Source organism: Thrips palmi, unplaced genomic scaffold, assembly GCF_012932325.1.
Source record: "Thrips palmi isolate BJ-2018 unplaced genomic scaffold, TpBJ-2018v1 HiC_scaffold_18, whole genome shotgun sequence".
In the NCBI taxonomy this organism is placed as follows: Eukaryota; Metazoa; Arthropoda; class Insecta; order Thysanoptera; family Thripidae; genus Thrips; species Thrips palmi.
The window spans coordinates 14927199-14948446 of NW_023144627.1; the positions used below are offsets into that span (position 1 = coordinate 14927199).

At 51.4% G+C, this 21248-nt stretch overlaps 2 protein-coding genes across 2 annotated transcripts in view; both read left to right on the plus strand.

The window, feature by feature from the left end:
* Nucleotides 1-10223, plus strand: part of LOC117644736 (acetylcholine receptor subunit alpha-like 1) — an 80715-nt gene extending 70492 nt beyond the window's left edge. Inside the window, exons 3-6 of the mRNA XM_034384350.1 lie at nt 1835-1873; nt 5712-5927; nt 8248-8292; nt 10212-10223. Of these exons, the coding sequence (XP_034240241.1) occupies nt 5730-5927; nt 8248-8292; nt 10212-10223 (255 nt within the window). The 5' untranslated portion in view covers nt 1835-1873; nt 5712-5729. The remainder of the gene's footprint in view (nt 1-1834; nt 1874-5711; nt 5928-8247; nt 8293-10211) is intronic.
* Nucleotides 10224-12657: 2434 nt separating this feature from the next.
* LOC117644312 (acetylcholine receptor subunit alpha-like 1) lies at nt 12658-16127 on the plus strand. The gene is made up of 6 exons (XM_034383652.1): nt 12658-12876; nt 13897-14181; nt 14363-14602; nt 14794-14972; nt 15282-15498; nt 15770-16127. Exons 1-6 carry the CDS (start codon nt 12673-12675, stop codon nt 15974-15976), a joined length of 1332 nt encoding a protein of 443 aa, XP_034239543.1. The 5' UTR covers nt 12658-12672; the 3' UTR covers nt 15977-16127.
* Nucleotides 16128-21248: the final 5121 nt, after the last annotated feature.

A 21248-nucleotide genomic window follows, 5' to 3' on the forward strand; every position in this document is an offset into this window, starting at 1 on the left:
AACAGGCCAGCAGACATCCCCCCGGGTACCATGCACTGTCGGAAAAGGCTGCCACCAACGCAATATCCAAGAACAAAGCCGAAGTTATTGATAAATTAGCTTTCTTTTGGTCGTAGACGACGCGTTTGTTGCTAATTTTATAGCGAATCATACTGTTCTAAAACAATATTTTTCTTCTTTCTGAACAATCTGGTCATTCTTACGGGCATAAATCTTGAGTGGGGCTTTTTAGACATCTCCGGGGTTTGACTTCCGGATAGCAACAAATTTGCTGCAAAATTGCGACACCATTTTGTTTTTACAGTGCTGACTGACCCTCTCTGTAGGAAGCGGATTCGGGAAGGGGACGGCAACAGACGACCGGCTAGAGAGAGAGAGAAGAGAGAGAGAGAGAGAGAGAGAGAGAGAGAGAGGAGGGGGAGGGTGGTAGGTTGCGCAGCGTATTTGTTCCTGCCAAAGTTAAATAGCGCGTGGCTCTGTGTCCTCAGACAGGGACGGACAACGCTGTAGCGCGGGGCAGCTTAAAAATCTTCTCGGCCCCAACATCCTCACCATTCAAAAAGGCCGCAGCAAAGAGTCGACCGCAGGACGTCGCTCTGTGCATACTTTGATCTTGATAAGGAGTAAAAATTGATTGACATTAATTTCTCCTGAGTTTCGTTTGCGGGGATACGCGATTTTAGACTTGCACATCTCATGTTGAGGATGGTTGTCTGAACTGATTCGCTAAAAGGGACTCACAGAACGAGCAATCCGTTGGTGGGGTCACACGTTGGGTTCGACTCCTGGATAGCGACTCTGGAGCTCAAGACGGGTCTTTCGGCCGCCTGCGCCGGTCTTCTGGCCCACTGTAGCCCTGCAACGACGGAGCTTTGGCAACAATGGCGGGTTGGCAGGCCTGACTGATTCGCGCGGCCCCGCCCCCTTTCGCTGGATGACAAGGATCTATTCATTGTTGTCACGGGCGCGCGAGATTGTCTGCCCTGCACCTGTTACACAAGCTGTAAAGGTGATGGTGTGATCGCCGGCACCGGGATCGCCCGGCCATTGATCTCCCTCAAGTGCCCAGGGGCCAGGCCGGGCCAGGCCGAGCCGCGCGGACCAAGTCGTTTTCGTCGCCCTGTCTCTCTCGCACCTACACGGGACGCCCCATGAGTGCGAGAGAGACTGACAGCGACGAAAACGACTCTCGGAATCAGTCTGCTGCAGGGCACCCCGTTTTGTTCCCGTCCTATTCTTTACTCATTTCAGGTCCACGGCCTCCCCTTTGTCGTCTCTCTGACCTTCTCTCGCCTTTCTTTTATTTTCTTGTTTCTTTTTTTTTCACTTTCTCTCTTTGGTTCGGCCTTTTTCTTCCCCTTGCGTTTTCTTGTCATGTTCGCGGCTGCCGCGTCGGTGCTCTGATTCAAAATGAAAGACGGCCTCTAGCCTGGCCGCCAATGAAGACATCAGTCGCCACCACCTCACCCCGATGCTTTCCTTCCGATCCCCTGCCACTGGCGCCACTGCACGGTAAAAACGGTACCTGGTTTTCCTAGGAAGCCTGTGGTAGAGGTATAGGCGATTTCCAGGGAGTTCCTGGCTTTTTGTGGTCTACCATTTAATGGTAACGGCAATTTGAAATGGTGGGATAGGCAACCAAGTGACTTTGCTGTGAAGCGGGCTGGTCTATGCTGCAGGCGCTCTCTACCGCCTGCGATCCGTGGGATAGGCAACAAAGTGACTTCGATGTGAGGCGGGCTGGCCTATGCTGCAGGCGCTTTTTTTAAACAGCCGTCGCTCCCTGTTTGTGAACCGCAAACCTGTACTCATGTCTTCACTTTTTTTGTTACAGGAATGTCGCAGAGGATGCACGGAACCCATCATGTGACTTGTAAGTACGCCACAAACCTTTTAGAGTTTATTTGGCAAACATTTAGTGTGTTGGCACGAGGGAAGTTTAATGTGTGCCCGCACTGGGAAATACCCGACGGCCTCTGATCTGCTCCGCTGCACGTCGGTGCCCTACATCTCACTCCATTTCCACAGTGGAGGTGCCGTGTCAGGTCGCGTCGCATCTTTTATTGCCGATCCCAAAGGAACCCTGTCGAGGAGCCCTGTCGAGCGGCGTGCCTCGCGAATTTCGCAATAGAGAAGGGAGAGCTATTCCGTCCCACCTGCCAGCCAGCAGACTGATTCCGAGAGTCGTTTTTGCCCCCCCCCCCCTCTCTCTCTCTCTCTCTTTCTCGCAACGCGGGATGCCCCATGAGCACGAGAGAGACAGAGCGACGAAGCGATTTTCGGCACCAGCCTGCAGCAGGTTGATTCCCAACTGCACCTCCACTGCCGCGTCTCACTCGCACTCCTGCGGGTCTCTTACGAGAGCGATAGAGCAGCTTGACGCCGTTTCGGGTCCGCCTTGCATAAGCGCGAACGCAGTTATTAGTTTTTGAGTGACGGCTGCGCCTCGCGGCACTGTTTCGTGAATTCTTCCAGAGGACCAATGATTTGCCTCGCTGAAGTTTCGTTCTACCGTCACTGGTTCCAAGAATGTGACTTCGAATGCGTGAAGGGCCATTTGACCTTTTTCGTATTACGGTGTCGCGTCTTTCTGGACTTCGTTGTTTGGAAATGACTGGGGCTTATTCCACTCTGGCGCGAATGCTGTTGTTGCTTTTTGTCTTCTTTGCATCCGCCACGCCACGCCCACTCGCTCGGCAAACTCGCTGCCCGCCCTTGCGTGCCCTTAAGACGCCCTCAGAGCCCACGGGCCGCACAGTGGGCCAGAAGACCGTTGGAGGCGGCCAAAATACCGGACGAGTTTTGAGCTCCAGGGTCGCTAAATGGGACTCAAACCGAACGTGTGACCCCACCAATGGATTGCTCTTCGAACGAGGAATCCATTGGTAGGGTCACACGTTTGGTTCGAGTCCGCAGGAGCTCATAACGCGTCTAGAATTTTGTCCGCCTCCACCAGTCTGGGCCTGGTTCCCCCCACTGTGGGCCTGGCTCTTGCTCATCCCCGCCCGCCCAGCCACCCGGCCACATCGGCCAACCGTTCTATAAAAATGATCCTTGTAATTACATAGGCAGGCTGGCCATTTCTGCGCACATAAAATCCGCCGACAGCCCCGCCTCTCTCGGGAAGCCTTGGGCCTCGGAGCGCGCCGCGCCTTGCCGCGCCTTCCCGCCAATTCTTCCGTCTAAATCGGGGAGGCAACAGGGGGAAGCCGCATCGTCCATCACACTGTAATTATTCGGACAAATTTTGGGCGGCGCGGCTCTTTTCGTACGCTTATTTGAGAAGGAATTTTATTCTTTAAATTACAGTGAACGCTCTTTTTCTTTCTTCAAACGTTGTGTCCTTACTGACCTGCGGCCCGCAGAAGCCAAGGCAGCAGTGCTGAGGGGAAGAGAGAGAGGAGAGGAGGTCGAGGAGACGAGAGAGAGCATGAGGAGGAGAGAGGCAGAGAGAGAGAGAGAGAAGGGTGTCGAGGGGAACGAGGGGCCAACGAGGTGGTCCGTGGCACGCAGTACGTACCTCTCTCAGGCCCTTGAGCTGCAGCCGTCCACATTCAGCGACCCCCCCCCCCCTTCCCCTCTTGCCGGACCTTTTCCAGAGGGGTCACTGTCTTTGGGCCTCCTTTTTGTTTCTCTCCTTTTTTGTTTTTCCCTGTTGCTTATTTCTCTCTCGCCCTCCCTGCTTTCTCGCAGTCTCCCCTTTTGTTCCCTTTATTTCTCTTCGCACCGGAGGCGCCAAGGCAGACGCACCGAACAGGTAAAGAGGCGTCCGCTTCTCGGTGGACTGATTCCGAGAGTCGTCGCTCTGTCTCTCTCGCACCTACACGGGACGCCCCATGAGTGCGAGAGAGACAGCGCGATAAAAACGGCTCTCTGAATCGGGCTGTCCGCAGGGCGCCTGCCATGGAGAGAGTAGGCAAGCCCGCATGGTCGGCGAGCTGAATGGTTTGCCTACCTCCCGGGCGCCTGCAGGCGTGCCACAGTGGGCCAGAAGACCGGTAGAGGCGGACAAAACTCTAGACGCGTTTTGAGCTCCAGAGTCGCTAAACAGGCTTTGAACCGAACGTGTGACCCCACCAATGGATTCCTCGTGCGGATAGCAATCCATTGGTGGGGTCACACACTCGGTTCGAGTCCCATCTAGCGACTCTGGATCTCAAAACGCGTCTGGAGTTTTGTCCGCCTCCACTGGTCTTCTGGCCCACTGTGCGTGCCTTGGAATGGCAGGATCTTCCCCTTCCCCTCCTCCTCTTCCTCCTCCTCCTACCCGTCCGTGCCCTCCCCTCTCCCCCTCCCCCCTTATGGACAGCGATTTTGGCGTTAGCGTGTCCCCACTGTCCCCGGGGTACTGATCGCCCCATCTGGCCACGCTGGCGCTGGTAACGGGCTGCGATGAGCGACGAGTGCCTTCGGCTGATGGAAGGGACGGTCTCGGCTTTCGGCTGAGTCCAAGAGTCGTTTTCGCCGCTCCGTCTCTCTCGCGCTTCCAGGGCGTCCGCCGGGGACGCGAGACAACGCGACGAAATCGACTCTCAGCGGAGCCGGCAGACTGATACTGAGAGTCGTCGACGCCGCTCCGTCTCTCTCGCACTCATGGGGCGTTCCGTGTCGGTGCGAGAGAGGCAGAGCGACGAAAAGGACTCCCGGAATCAGTCTGCTGTGGGGCGCAACCACTCCTGCCAACGACCGGAGGGCCGAGGGACCGAAGGACCGAAGGCGTGTGCAGTAAAAAGTAGCGCCGTGCGAGGCTGCGAGGGGCGTGATTTGGCCCGTCCCCAGCAGCCCAGCCGAGACCGCCAGAGCCCCGCACCCGTTCCCCCCTCCATCCGACTGCAGTCGAGTAGCGCTTCCGAGAGATAGCCCCCGCCGCCGCTGATTGCGGGCTTTCATTTTTACAAGTTTCCCCCCTCGGCATAAAAGGCTCCTGGTTTTCTCAGGTAATACAGAATGCAGGCCACAAATGATCTTCGCCAAAATGATTGCAGGTCCTGTATAGATTCCTCAACGTAAAATGGCAAATGCTTAAGAGTTCCGGAGTTCGAGCTAAACCATACGGATGCGTCGTACCAAAACAGGCCCTGCCTTTTTCTGTCTGTCATTCGTCAAAATCGCTTTCCGCCGCGCTGCCTCAAACGCGGTCCTCGACTTGGTGGCTGTGGCATCGTGGGTCGCGGAGTGGAGAGAGAGAGAGAGAGAGAGAGAGAGAGAGAGAGAGAGAGAGAGAGAGAGAGAGAGAGAGAGAGAGAGGGAGGGGGATGCCCTTTTGCTTCGGGCGGGATGGCAGTGCGTCTCCATCTGTTCTGTTGCCAGCAAAAGTTCGCTGTTCTATCGCCTTCGGGCTTCGAGCTCCTCCGTGGAACCAGGGAAACCGCAGAGGAATACCGCGGGGGCGGCCAGGAATCGTGTCGGGGAGCAGGAGTGAGGAGATACACCGCAAAGAAGCGAGGACGAAAAACTATTCCCACGATGGAGGATTTACGTCGGCAGTTGGCAGGCCACTTTATTTATTAGTTTAATTTTAAAAAGAATTGTATTTCTACTTTACGGTTGTGGATGGTAAAAGTACCAACTTCGCTATAGGAAACGAAAATACTATCGTTCGGAAAATTCCTCTGCGTTTCGTCCTTTTTGCTGATGCCAATGTGTCGTAATAATCGGCAAAAACAAAAACAGTGCACCGCCCTAACCGTTTCCGTGCTTGTGTGTTGCAGGGGTGGACCAGGCCTAAGATGGGTTGGCTGCTGGCGGCGCTGCTGGTTGCTGTGATGAGCGTGCTGTGCGTTGGCCGTGGCGCCGCTAACTCCGACGCCAAGAGGCTCTACGACGACCTGCTCAGCAACTACAATCGCCTCATCAGGCCCGTCGGCAACAACTCGGACAGGCTGACCGTACGCATGGGCCTCAGGCTGTCGCAGCTTATAGAAGTGGTGAGTAAGGGTGCCATCGTGTAAGCAAACGGGCTACACACTGAGAAAACCTAACAAACTACTTGGGGACCTTTCAAAGAAAGGCAGCTTGTTGTAACGAAGAAGATTGAGGTTGACGGCACACAGTGGGTCTGTGGAGGTGGTCAAAATCCCGGACGCGTTTTGAGCTTCAGAGTCGATATATCGACTCGGACCCATCGTGTGACCCCACCAATCGAGTGCTTTCAGACCGAACGAGCAATTCATTGGTGGGGCGGCACGCTTGGTTCGAGTCTCATTTAGCGACTGCGGACCTCAAAACTCGTCCAGGATTTTGGCCGCCTCCACTGGTCTCCTGGCGCACTGTGGAGCCCCCGAGAGGAAGATGGACGAGGGGAGGAACAGGCGGCAGGCGCTGCCGGCGCTGCCCCCCGAGGCCTCCGTGGTCTTGTCAAGTGAGAGCAAGCACCTGTTCGCCAGCAGGGGCGGCACAGGGGCGGCGCAGGGCCGGCCACCCCACGCGGTGCCGTGAGTTTACCGCACTTGCGGTATGCAAAAAATGCCTGAATTGAAAAAGAAACTACTGCCACCCAAGACAAGGTCAAGTTGTCCTGTTGGGAAGAACGGGTCGAGGGTGTGGGCCGCCCGCCTGACAGTAATATCAGTCAGTTTAGCCCGCCCTCTTTCAAAAGTCCGTTACATTTAATCCGGCCCGGGCCAGCGGGGCTTCACGGAGCGGCGCTGTGCTCAACTAAAATACCCAGGGCAGCAAGCGTGGCGCCGGACCGTGCCAACTTTGACTGAGACGCCCTCCTCACCTTCCCACCCTGCCCGCCAGTCCGCCAGCGCACAGTGGGCCAGAAGACCGGTGGAGGTGGACAAAACTCAAGACGCGTTTTGAGCTCCAGAGTCGCTCGGAACCGCACGTGTGACCCCACCAATGGATTGCTCTACGAACGAGGAATCCATTGGTGGGGTCACACGTTCCGTTCGAGTCTCGTTTAGCGACTCTGGAGCTCAAAACGCGTCCAGAGTTTGGTCCGCCTCCACCGGTCTTCTGGCCCACTGTGCAGCAGCGCCAAGGCCTGGAAAGTTTCGCTCGGCAACGGCCCGGCCGCCCGGCCACGCCCGGCTACGCCCGGCTACGGCCTGCAGAGATGAATAGTGGCACTGTTGGAAGCGCTGTCACGCGGCGGCGGCCTCTGCGTTAAGTTGGTAATCCTTCCAGGACCTCCTCAAACTACACTACCGCGCTGCACCGGCCGCACAGTGTGGCCTGAAAATTTAATGGCTGGAATCCACGCGACGTCGCTCCCTCTGCTCCCTCCCCGTCCCGGCCTGATTCTGAGCGGCAGGTCTCTCTCGCATTCTTACTGCAGCGTCTTGTGCGACGCAACGCAGCCTGCCGAGAACCCTTTACGGAATCAGCCGAGGGGCAATGCACTCGCGTAATTGCTGGGTCACTCCATCTGTAACAAGGATGCGTCGTAGTTCACGTAATAGCAAAAATTCTCAGAACTGTACCTATATTGAGGTATATAAGGGTTTGTTCGGCTAAATCTAGGTAATTTTGAGGCGTCTTAGAACGTAGTAGTCGCAGTAGTCGGGTCAGTTATTGTTTAGAGAGTGCAGACTCGCTAGTCTTTGTAACAGTGTCCCTGGTCGTTTGCTGGAGGCAGCACGGCCTCTGCAGTGATCAGGTCAAGTCAGCGCGGCAAATAAACAGCGAGCTGCAACTGCTGCCTTGCCGTCCGTCTATGCGAGTGGGCCGTTGTTTCTGTCGCTAATGAAAAGCAAACAGTTGTCGCAATATTTGCCGAGAACGTGATTGAGGTGCGGCGCCCTTCGCTTTACCTTCTTCTTCTTCTTCTTCTTCTTCTTTTCTTCTTCTTCTTCTTCTTTTCTTCTTCTTCTTCTTCTTCTTCTTCTTCTTCTTCTTCTTCTTCTTCTTCTTCTTCCACCCCCGTTCTTCGTGTCCTTTGTCCCTCTCATCGTCTCCCATTCTGTGTTTCTCTCTTCTCTCTGCCCTTGTTTGTTCCCTTTCTTCCCACGGCAAAAACGGTTCCTGGTTTTCCCAGGAACTCCCTGGAAATCGTCTGTCTCTTCCCTATGGGCTTCCTGGGAAAACCAGGATCCGTTTCTGCCGTGCCCCCACCCCTCACCTCACCCTTGTTCTCCTGGTTTCGTCTTTTTCTCCTCCAACCTGTCCACCTCCCAACCAGGCGGGACAAATCAGCTGGGAATGGTCTCAGTACCTGTCGGAAAGACGAGTTTGTTGCACCGATTTCGCTTTTTTTTTTCGAGCTTTTCAAATAATAATGACTGTTTTGTTTTCTTTCAGAATCTGAAGAACCAGATCATGACGACCAACATGTGGGTGGAGCAGGTAAGTTAAATCATAATAGAATAAATTAAGAATTAAGTCATGGAATGAAGGTCCAGCCCCCCTTTTCTATCAAGTGTGGACACAAGAATGTGAAAGCGAAATACCTTTATGATCCTCACCCAGTCAATTCAAAGCATCCTGAGAAACGATTTAGTTCACTGGTCAAGACTTTATTTTTCTATTATTCGCGTCGACAAGCTGTTGGGCGCGTGCATTAAGCATTTTTTAATTGTTTTCCGGATAGTGATTTAATCCTCGGCAAACGTCATTGAAGCCAATTTTACATCATTGTCAATTTTTGGATCTCGGCACGATTTAAGGCAGACTTCGTTGGCTGCTTCCGGAGCGCGACAAAACTTCAATAGTTTCACGCGCAAACCTCATTCTGTAACTGGAATCGTCCAATTCGCTGAAAGAAAATGCCGAACTTTGAAATGTCATTGCTCGATTAATTTTTGGTACACCTAAATGCTAAGCTAGGCATAGGTCCATTATTTCAATTTTCCTAGCATCTACATGCCTTTAGTTAGTCAAAAATCTTATTTGAAGGAGAAACAATTCCAAACATTTACAGATAACGATGTCGGAGATGGAAAAAAATTGCGCGCAGTGAATTTTGTTGCTATTTCGAGGTTCAGGCAAATTCCTACAGATCCTGCTTATAGCCCTAAGTCAAACTTTTTTTTCAAAATGATACCTTAAAGGGGACCAGCTTTTCAGTAGTGTGGTTAAAACAAACCGTCAAATGAGGCCAAAGAGTTAACAGTGACAAGCCTTACATTTGCTAAAGTTGACGTTGACTGTTTCGAAACGATCTCCCCCCTTAAGTCATCGTTAATTAAGGTCCAGCCACCACTTTCAAAATCAAGTGTGGACACAATAAGTGTAGGAAACGCGAAATAATCCTTATAGATCCTCGACGCAGTCCATTCTTTGTCTCCGAAAGAATAGTTCCTGGTTTTACAGACTTTATTTATTATCTATTCGCGTAACCTTTTGGCGCTGTCGCATTCACATATCTTTTTTCCCGTCAGGATGAGTCTGCTACAGCTCAAGTGCAATCGTCATCTACGGCGGAGTTGGAATTTGCACATCCCGTCTACAGATATCTCCCGAATCGCTCACACGAAGGACGGCACCCATCCAAAACTGGTAGGTCCCTGTGCTGGTCAGGAGCGGCGAGCAAAACTGCCGGATGTTCCGAGCAGAACACCCCTCTTTTGCTTCCCGCCCCTTTTCCATGAAAAATTAACCAGGCTGCCCGGCTTTGAGGTGTCTTTGCATGTGTACTGGTTACTTGTACCGCTGTGCCGGCCACAGTGTCACAAGGCGTTTCTTTTCTTACCCGTAGACATTCGATGCTGAACACTTTGGAGCTTCGCCGTCATCAAAATACTCTGTATTTGTACAGTGCGAAAGGGAATTCTCAAACTTGAAGACTTAAACGGGCAAGTAGCACGTTACCAGGATGCGCGCACCATGGTATTGCACATGTTCACCATGTTACGCATAACAGCATGACGGTTTCCACGGAAATTTCTCGCCCCAGACTGGTGTAAAGTCTCGTGGTGCCAATTTCCATGGTAGACTCACGTCCCGTGGGAACCACCCATGGCGCCCCTGTGCTCCGTACTTTCTGGACCTGTCTGCAGTGTCAAAGAAACCGTCTTGCGTCTCGTTAGGGAGTCGCAGCTCGTTCAGTCCACTCTTTCCCCTCCTTCCCATTGTTTGAAACGCGTCTCAAGATTTTTTTCTCTTTCTCTAGTAGTGCCTGCTGTCACTGAGACCACGCTAGGTCGGTCGGTCTGTCTGCCTGCCACGCACAGGAAAAAAAGAGTCACTTTACAAAAAAAAATAGTTGGTGACATTTTTTTTTCTGTCACAAGAACGTCATCTACTCGTTGTGTCATTCTCGTCAGGAGCCAGAATAATTGGCTTCGCAATTGTCATTAGGTGACAACCCGAATTTTCACAGTGACCCTCACAGTGACCTTCATGTAGCACTGGCGCCGTCAACAGGCGCCCTTCGCGTATGCGCCGACCTACCCTGCTCGCGGAGCATCGTCCATGGAAGGAGAAGAAGAGAAAGGGGTGGGGGGAAGGGGTGGGGGAAGGGGTGGGGGCTACCCTCCTGACACTTCCGATCAGCGGAAGTTGGCCTGTTAGGGTTAATAATGAAACCCGTGTAATAGGAGGAGGCACTCCAACGGGCGAGCAGGCGTGACACGGCTTGGGCGCTGCGTGAGGAGGGAGGGGGGAATCTGGCTCGGTCGCCGTTCCGAAGCCAGCCTTGGCTAACACGCAACTTCTGCCACACTGAGAAACCCAATGCCGCAGCGGCAATTAGTGCAATGCGTTCCAACCCGTTTCGATCGCACCAATTCATGGTAAGGCACGGCACCTCACTTATGATGCAAAAGCGGCCTTGTTTGGTCCAGTCTGAACTCGTCCAGTGACCGGCCGGCTGAGGGAGAAAGGGGTGGGGACAGAGGCGGGAGCGGGGTGGGGGGGACGCGGTGGGCCAGTGCCAAGTCCCTTCAAAATATTGATCGTTCGTGGCGCGGACAAACTGGGCAAACGTCGGTACCGAGATGCACTGAGACGTTTCCAACGCGCAGCCGGCCAGAAGGCCAAAACTCTAAACGCGTTTTGAGCTCCAGAGTCGCTAAAAAAGGCTCGCACTGAACGTGTGACCCCACCAATGGATTCCTCCAACGGTATCCATTGGCGCAGCCACATGTCCGGTTCTGACCCCATTCAGCTACTTCTGGCCCACTACACGGTGTGGGATTCGAAGTCAGACAACTCCCCCCACACACACACACACATGTCACCTGCGATTACAGCGGTTTGTATGCGGTAGCATGACCCCAGCCCGCCGTCCTCTCGTGAGGCTCTTGCCGCTCTGATTCCCGCCCCTTGCGATCCCCGCTTCGTGAGGCGCTTGGCACTTTGATCCCCCCTTCCCCTCCCCAATCGCTGCAGCCCGACGGACTGCCGTGCGGGAGGGGGGGGGGAGGGGGGATCGGGATGGGTTAAGGCGATAGACCAGCCAAATAATGGGTGAGCACGGACGGAGCATGGGATCCCCAGCGCCGGCCGGGGCTGCTTCCAGGGCAAACGGATTCGAGGGGGGGGGGATAGAGGGGCAGGGGAACGGGATAGAAGGGGGAGGCATAGAATGGGGAGGGGAAATGGATAAGGGGGAACGGATAGAGGGGGATGGAATGGGGGACGGTATAGAAGGGGAGGTGGAAGGGATAGAAGGGGAAAGGAGACGCCAGCACTGTCCGTATGCGGGTACACTGCAGTGGGTGGGTGCGTGCAGCCAGCAGGCGTCAAAAAGGCGAGGGACAGGCAGCCCCTGTTGGATTGGGGTGCAGCAGGGGGCAGGAAGCGCAGGTGGCGTGAAAAGGATGTACAGGACGGGGTGGTGGCCCTGGAGTAGGCCCGGCGGGGGGTGGGGGTGGCAGGCGGGTCGAAGGGAGGCCAGTGGACCGGCCGGGGAAGGCAGGGGTGCCGGGGAATCCGGCTAAACCCCAACTCATGGTCTAATGACGCGTCACCGCAAATTAGGGCGAAACATGGATGGCACACTGCATGCAGCGCGCCGATTCCGAGCCGTGCCTCTGCGTCTCTCACACAGTGGGCCAGAAGACCGGTGGGGGCGGCCAAAACTTTGGACGCGTTTTGAGCTCCAGAGTTGCAAAACAGGGCTTGAACCGAACGTGCGACCCCACCAACGGATTGCTCTCCGAACGAGTGGTGGGGTCGCACGTTCGGTTCGAGTCCTGCTTAGCGACTCTGAAGCTCAAAACGCTCCCTGAGTTTTGGCCGCCTCCGCCGGTCTGCTAGTGCGTTGCAGCGAGAGCGAGGTGAAAGCGGCGAGGCACTGCTGCTCGCAATAAGGCTCGCTGTGACGACGGTCGGCAAAAACACAGTCCGCACATTATCACCCCCTCCCTTTTTCGGGGGGAGGGGGGATATAGCGTCACGCAATGCCCTCATCATCCACCTTGTTGTGGTGGGAAGGAGAGAAGAGGAGGGGGGGGGGGCAGAATCCCTCTCAGATCCCAATTAAGATACACTCGCCCGGCCGGGGACTTGCCAGGTGCTGAAGTGTGGCCAGAGTTTGCGACTAACTGAAGCGCACAATGCAGCTTGGGCCCAAAGGCACAATCACGATACGAAAACGCAGGCCGAGGGTGCAGGCCTCTTTTCTCAACGAAAGTATTTGAAGTATTTTAAGCATACGTAAAGACTTTCTAAGACTACGTCTTGGTCTTACAAACTAAATAGTACGTACCTCACGTATGCTCAAAATACTCCGTAACGTTTTTAGCTTGAGCAAACCGACTAAACCCGCAGAGTGTGATTAAAATGGTGCCGTTTTTCGTTTGCAGCGCGGACGGCAACTACGAGGTGACCATCATGACCAAGGCCATTCTGCACCACACGGGCAAGGTGGTGTGGAAGCCGCCCGCCATCTACAAGAGCTTCTGCGAGATCGACGTGGAGTACTTCCCCTTCGACGAGCAGACGTGCTTCATGAAGTTCGGCTCGTGGACGTACGACGGGTACATGGTAAGAGAAGAGCCAGGCGGGGTGCACACAAAAAAAAGTTGTATATACGTTAAACCCATCTCCTGGGATTCCCAAGACTAACGGTCAATTCTTGAGGAAAATCTCCTGGGATTTCCAGGAATTTAAGCGAATTCCCAGGAGATGGTTTTACCGTGTCTGTATCTTCTTCTAAACATGCAAGCTCCTCTAAACAATATTATGCAACATTACATGCACAAAGATGCTTAAAATGTACACAATGATGATGTGAACGTCTTCGTTGTCTTCGTATTACGAAGAGATAGTTCGTAGACCTTTTCCCGGGTGGAGAAGAACGCTCCTTTGAGAATCAGATGTTTGCTCGGGGAAGGCGCGCGCAGTGTGGAATCTATGACGAAAGTTGTCTCTTTCTTTCCCCGAGCGCAGGCGACCGACCGTTAGGTGTGTGCGGATGATCACAATAGGTCGTAGATTGTGACAATAATCGAGCAGAAATAGAAAAATGGAAAAGAGGGATGGAATTAGGAGGGTGGGGGAGGGGTGGGGGTCGGGCTGGGCGAGCGCCAAGGCAGACCTGCTCCAGGCTAGGCGGCCAACGGGTCCCGGCCGCCCGGCCAAGCGATGCCCCGCCAAGCGCCGCCGAACGCCGCCAAGGCTGGCCGAGGCAGCGGCACCGCCGAAACCGGGTAACTGCCGACGACAGAGGCCCACTTGCGTGGGTCTTGCGCGGGGCGCGCTCTAGCGGCCAGCGGGCGGACCAGCGCCAGCGCAGCAGCCATTCGTCAGCATTTGGCAGCTGATCGGGTTGAAGCGGGCGGACCGGAAGGGGAGGGTGAGGGCGGAAGGGGAGGGGGAGAAGGTTTATGGCGGTTTGTTGGGCAGATGAGCATGAAGGGAAAGGAAGGGCACACTACTTCCTCCCGGGGGTATAAGTCCAGCGCTGTCCAGTGATGGAGGTCCACTGTGATCTAATCCGGGACGCCGAACATCAAGGCCGGACATCCAATAATCCGACTAATACGTTTTTGTTCTTCTGCGCAGGTGGATCTTAGGCATATTAACCAAACGGAGGGTTCGGACACCATCAACGTGGGCATCGACCTCCAGGACTACTACCTGTCGGTGGAGTGGGACATCATGAAGGTGCCGGCGGTTCGCAACGAGAAGTTCTACTCGTGTTGTGAAGAGCCCTACCCCGACATCATCTTCAACATCACGCTGCGCAGGAAGACCCTCTTCTACACCATCAACCTCATCATCCCCTGCGTCGGCATCTCCTTCTTGTCCGTGCTTGTTTTCTACCTACCGTCCGACTCGGGCGAGAAGGTACACCACTCAAAAAAGTCTACCAAGCTTTTGCTTCGCAACTACGAAGGAAAACCTGGAAGCTTGGGCATTGGACTGATACACCTGGGCAATGATGCATCATTCCCAGAGTACAAGGGCAAAGTCTGAGTTTCACAGTGCTCGCGTTGTTCGCTAACCCAATCGCTTTTCTCGGTTCCAGGTGTCACTCTGCATCTCCATCTTGCTGTCGCTCACTGTGTTCTTCCTCTTACTCGCCGAGATTATCCCGCCCACCTCTCTGACGGTGCCGCTCCTCGGCAAGTACCTGTTATTCACCATGGTGCTCGTCACGCTCTCCGTCGTCGTCACCATCATCGTGCTCAATGTCAACTTCCGCTCTCCGGTCACCCATCGCATGAAGCCCTGGGTGCAGAGATTTTTTATAAACACATTACCTAAGGTGAGTCCAACCACGTCCCTCGCCGAGTGTGACGTCATCTTCGTTAGAATGCGAATTTTGTCACGTTTGTTTAAATATGATGTCACATTCGTTTGAACGTGACACGGTTGTTTCATACAATACGCTTTAGTTTTGCGAGTGTTCAACGTATTTGTCGTCAACAGAACTAAACTGGCACCCCTCTTTTTCAGCTATTATGCATTCAGAGGCCAAAGAAAGAAGACTCCGGGGATGAGGACGAGACAGACGTCGCCCTCACCTCACTAGACGTCCCCTCCGAGATAGACAAGTATGTCAACTACGGAGGGAAGAGACTTAGTGCAGACTTTGAAATTGGCGTCTTACCGCCGTCAATACAACCTTCTTCGAGGTGAGTTTATTGCACATGCCGGGGGGTTGAACACACATGATTTTAGTGTCCACACGATTCCAGCCAATTCCCAAACCCATCCCACAGAAATATACAGTATTTTTCGAATAATGCTCTTTGTACTTGAGTGTTTTTGCTTGTGGTACACCATTGCAATGACTCTTCACTGAAACTATGAGGATTTGCGATAAAAATTTTGGCCATACACCGAAGCAACACGCGATCCCCGCTATATGGCGGACAACCCCTTGGAACAAACATAAGTTGGAGTTGCAGGCTGGTGGTGGTATTTGAACCCGTGACTTGCAGGTTCGACATGGATCTCCACGCGGCACTGCCGCCGTTGCCTCCTCCACTGCCGGGTCCGGACGACGACCTGTTCAGTGCGGGCTGCGGCGGCACCATCTGCGGTGGGCCCTGTGGGGTGCCTGGGGACGTCAGCCCGGCCTTCAGGGACATGGACAAGACCGTGGAGGACGCGAGGTTCATCGCGCAGCACGTTAGGAACAAGGACAAGTTCGAGAACGTGAGTACTCCCCACACTGCGCTGAGCAATACCATATTTTGGGTGAGGTATACTTTTTAACCCAAATATGAGTGAACATCATCCAAACGTGTGTAAAGATTTTTTTCGTCGCCTAAATTTGGGTAAGGCTTAAAGTCGGGTCAAGACTCATGACCTCAATTTGGGCGAAAATAGGTGTCTCTGCTATCTTTAGGTCAGATAGTATTATCACCCAAATTTTGGCGAGTAAACCTTCCTCTCTGTGGATTTTTGATTGTTCTTGCTTGCGCAGGTGATGGAAGACTGGAAGTACGTGGCCATGGTGCTCGACCGGCTGTTCCTGTGGATCTTCTCGGCGGCCTGCATCAGCGGCACCGCGCTCATCATCCTGCAGGCACCGGCCCTGTACGACTACACGGACCCCATCGACCTCAAGTACTCCAAGGTGGCCAAGAAGAACATGCTCATCATGTCCATGATGGGGCCCGAAGAGGAGTAGGCCGTTGACTGACTGAGGCGCGGGCGGCAGCGGGGCAGGGGCAAGGGCCCTTCCCCGGGCCACGCGGTCCCCGAGGGGGCCCTCCCAGGGGTCCAGATGGTGTGCCAGCCAGTCACTGCCAGCGCCCCTCCCCTCCCCCGCGCCTCTCCCCCTCCCCTCTGGGCTTCCCAGGGGGCCGCGCCCCCCGGGCCGCGCCCCCAGCAGCGCAGTGAAGGCGCTGTGCCCTCCGCGGCGCCCCAGGCTGCCGAGGGCTCTTTGGCGGGCTGCAAGCGGGCTGCAAGCGGGCTGCAAGCGAGCTGCAGGCAAAGCATCAGGCCCCAGCGCCGCCGCCGCGCCGCCCTAGCGCCGCCCCAGCGCCCCGAGGCTGCCCGAGGCACGGACGATGGGTCGCCGCTCCATTTGCTCATCCCGCGTCCGAGCTGGCTCCGGTTCCAGATCTGGCTCCCGGTTTCCGGTTCCGGCTCAGCTCGGCGTGGCAGTTAGGTGTGGTGTGTGTGTTCAGGGTTAGTCGTGATCCGGCCGGTCCGAGGTTATGCTCTACCTCGCAGTGGAGGCGCGCTGCGACCCCAGCGCGCTCTGTCGGCCCCAGCCCGACCCTTCGGCCGACCCTTCGGTCTTCGGCCCAACCCACGGTGCGGCTGGCACGCGACCGGCCGAGTGTGTGTGTCGCAAACGTCGCCGAAAATAAGTGGACGGCAGTTTTTAACCAAGTTGCGACGTTGTTGGTGTTTTTTTATTAAGAGATTGGTGATTATTTAAATGTTACTAAAATGCTCTATATGATTGATATTGACTTCTCATAAAAAAAATATCCTGTTCTCATACGAATTGGTACTTGTTTGTTGATTTGTTGACTAAAGTGAATAATAGGATGATAATTAGAGAATTGTCTACTATACGTAAAGTTGACGATGTTTGGTGCTGCGCTTTGTTGCTGAGATGTGGACTGAGACGGTTGTGGGGTGCTGGAGTGGCCCCGGGAAACGGAGTCAGTGCGAGTGTCTACGTGTGTCTGTGTGAGAGAGAGAGCATGCCTGTGTGCGTGTGTGTGAATGAAATGGAGGTGAAGTGGGGATGGCACAAACTCAGTTCTGATGGCACTTGCAAGTAAACGTCACGTTGGTTTGAAACAGTCATCAGAACTGACCAATACCCACATGGAGACGGAAAATGGAGAGAGAGGGAGAGAGAAAGTGAGTGTGTGTGTGAGAGAGAGAGAGAGAGAGAGAGAGAGAGAGAGAGAGAGAGAGAGAGAGAGAGAGAGAGAGAGAGAGAGAGAGAATGTACGAATTATTTTGATTGGTGGCTGACGGTTTGCTCACAATAGGCTTACCACTGACAGCCCCATATTAATCTCAGGAAAAAACTTTACAATGAGGGTTTTAAAACAAAAAGATACGATCATGTAGACTTTTGCATTGTTCTAGGGTCGCCCATATACAACTTTTAAAAAATTATTAGAAGGTAAATTTATTTGTTTTCACTCGTTATAAAAGTAAAGGCATGCTGGCATGCCCATGAAATTAATCCATTTTCTTAAACGTGTTTTCCCGCCTTTTGCTGAAATCAGAGTAACTTTTTGACGGGGAACTGAATGTCGCCATGGAACAATGCTCAAATTATAATGGTTAAATGAAAATAAAATGGTAAAAACCCAAAGCACGTCAGGCTATGAAACTAGAAAATTAAACGTCAACGATGCGCATTGCTCGTTTCCATCCAATCGGAAATGTATTTAAAGTTGCAAAGCTACGTGTCGATTAATTTAAAAGTCTCAGCTTTTGGTGTTTTGGAATTCCCTAAAGCCGCACTAGACAGCCCCTCAGCCTCTCAGAGCGAAACCAACCACAATCCATGTGCCAACAATTGACAATGACATAGAATTTTAGTGCTCCCTAATATATACTATAATATACCTAAATATATTCATACATAAGGGTTTGGAGGAAGGATTTTAAAAAATGCTCATCTCTTCGTTAAATCTTCTTTAAAAATTTAGATGTTTATGAAGTGTGCTTTCTTCATTTGTGTGTGGAAGAATGCGCGTCCATCGATATTGCGCTTCATGATTTTTTTTGCTTAAAATGTAATAAAAAATTAATAAAAATATCCCCCTTAACTTAAAGGAAAATTATATGTCCAAGAGAATCACCCCCAAAATACATTTCATTGAAATTTTTGGAAAGAAATTTGTAGACAGCATGGAGAGAATGTGAAGGGTGTGGTCCGAAATATTTGCGTGCACAGCTTGGGACATGTCGGGCTGCACAACACAGCAAAAATGCCCGAATTCACACCAGTACCGAATCTTTGCGAGTTCTCGCTTCCCCTAACTGTGCCGCACCTGATCGAAACTGTTTTTGTTTTGAGAGAAAAGAGTTACGGTGAGGGATGCCCCACACACGGGTCCTTGAATGCAATGTATAGTCACTTAATTTATCTCGTGCACTGCCATACCGAATTCATTTGGGGATGTGTGAGATACGATGGTTGGTAACAAAGAATGATTTAGAGAGATGTATCATAATTGTCTTGTGTTTGAGAGTTGTCAATTTCGGAACGAATTCTCTGGATCATGTCAGTAAGTCTCATTTCACCCATCACAATGTACTGTAGTTCATAATGTTAGTATTGGACGACTGATATAATAAAATGTGAAAAGAGCCTATATGAATATCAATTAGTTGAAATTTAAATGTGTCATCCTAAACAAACGTTGCCAATGCGTGCGCAAAGGGCTAAACCACGTGTCCATTAAGTAGTGATATTGTTATTGGAATTGCATTTTTATCAAGGTGTACATTACAATGTATTTATAAATTGTCTAACCCAGTGGTTGTGAATCACTGGTGAGGGTTTCATTATGGTGCTGTTATTGTATAGACGTCATATAGTTTGTTTAAAATGAGCTTGACATGCTACTCATTAATTACGTTAATATTAACTCAAATAATTCCTTACGGCTCTCTAACATAACACTTCACGTTACCCTGTCTTTGTTCAAGTTGCCTGAGGACTTCGTTCAAGTTCCTCATCAGCTCACTATTGTTATTTCAACATCCCACATTTGTACTGTGGGCGTTCGCCCGTTTGGCGTGACATTTTGAAACGAATTTTCTTCTTTTTTTCATTTACCTTTCACTACTATTGTGACCCCGAACCGATCTCTCTCCATGTCTGCCTTGTTTCTTAAGTTTTCAGTGCATTCAACCGTTTTATTAACGCAAATAGACCCCTGTTGTCTAACAGACCGACCGCTTCAATTCATACAACATCAAGCTGCACCTGACACAAAGGAACCGTTTGTGAACGCTGGCGGCAATGATGAGTGGGTTATTTGAAGACCAAAGCGTCGACGCAAAGCTCTTTAAACTAAAACGAATAATAATAAAACCGTGTTACACACTCTTAATGGCTGGGGTTTTTTATAGCTGTTGCTCACTTTATAGTCATCAGATGGTTTCTGACGAATAGTTTTAATTTAAAAAGAAACATAGCTTTTACAAAATCGTTTAGGCTAAAGCAATGAACTGACGGGGCGATCCGTGATGTATTGTGAGCGGCAGAGATGCATATTTGAATTGGTATTTATTATTATATTTTGCTTGTCCTACCAACTCGTCTGTGGGTCTGTTTTGCAACGTAATTCTCTCATTTCACCTTGAGGCTGCGACACCTAGTGATTCGGGACAGACTGACACAGAAGCACTCAGCCGATCACTTACGTGTATAGAGCTCTATGCAATACGTATGGAAACCCCTGTATTTTCCCCTCAGTTTTGTCATAAATTCCAATGTCGCGTTACCTTGACGCTTGCTCAAATTTAAAAAGAAATAAAAACTAAGTGCTTCCAAGTTTGTTTTTTCTGATCTAGTGACGAAATTCCGCATCGAGGAGGTGTTGAACCCGCGCGGCCTCGGCAAAGTAATGCACTGTTTAAAAAGAGTGTCGTCGGCACTCCGACAATCAGCGTCGAACAACTTTTCATTCTTTTCTCGGCGTGTACTTTTATTTCTTTGACGGGATGCGTTTCCTTTTGTTTTGAAATGTTGACCATGTCATGTGCAAGTCACGTTGCCATCCAACTCTTGTGTGGAAACAGTGTCGTCCTCGGCGTTGCTCGCCTTCTAAGAATGCTCGTTTCTCCAGGGGTTGTCCTGCCTCGGCTATCGTCGCAATGCTTACCATTCTTTTGCCACGGTCTCCCGGCGCAAAGTTTTTATTTATATTTTGTCTAGATAGAAAAGTCAAATTATTCCTTTTTCACGTCAAATCTAAACCTTGGGAGCATCGTCTCCCAAGGAGCGTTGTATACCGTGTATACACCTTTAATGTAAACCCCTTATCGGCTGCATCGACTTTACTGCCAAAACTCGTAGAGACTTAGGTTGGGGAGACCTTCAAGCCACAACTCTTGAATGGGCTTTTCAGTCCAGACGAGAGAGAACGCCGAGCCTCGACCAGGCTGGAATGGAAAACATTGGTTGACACAGCCGAAGAGCAGGGATGGCACTGTTAATTCAAATTCTTCTAACATGTTTATTAAATCTTTCCTGAGGCTGATTGTCCACACGCAGCATGGGCCGACGCCAGCGCCCTCTTTGATGCTCTCAGTAACTTCAGTAGCGCTATCGTTCAGACGATCAATTTTGAAACAGAAACAAAGACTGTTAATCTCAGTTCTGCCCAAAACTTCATCGTGACCTTTTTTTTCTGTTTAGTAATTTAAACTGATTGCGAATAATTCAGAAGAGAGAAAAGACATTTCCATTTACACCTTAAGGAGAAGGAATTCCTATTCTGTGTTAATGTAACTATGTGTTGTGATTTACAGTATGTTACCTTGATTGAGGGATTTATTTTTTATGGAGGGAATGGAGATGGTGTGAACTGGCGCTGTTCTAAATCGGTGCAGGCCGAACCCGAGTGAGAAATGAGAGTCAAATCGTCAAATCGGCGTCATTATAACTCCCATTTTTCACAACAGGATCAGAAACACTATCGATGCTTGTGAGTCGTTTGTGATGTCTTCTTGTGAATGATTGCTTTCCAGTTCAGCTTTTTTTAAGATTAAAGTATCATCGTTATTATTATTATTATTATTATTATTATTATTATTATTATTATTATTATTATTATTATTATTATTATTATTATTATTTACTACTGTTGTTTAAGGGCCATTATTGTTGTGTTCATCTTGATTATCAATCTTGGTTATTTTGGAACAGATTCTCTGTATCATGGTAGCGTGTATGGTCTTGGCTAGAC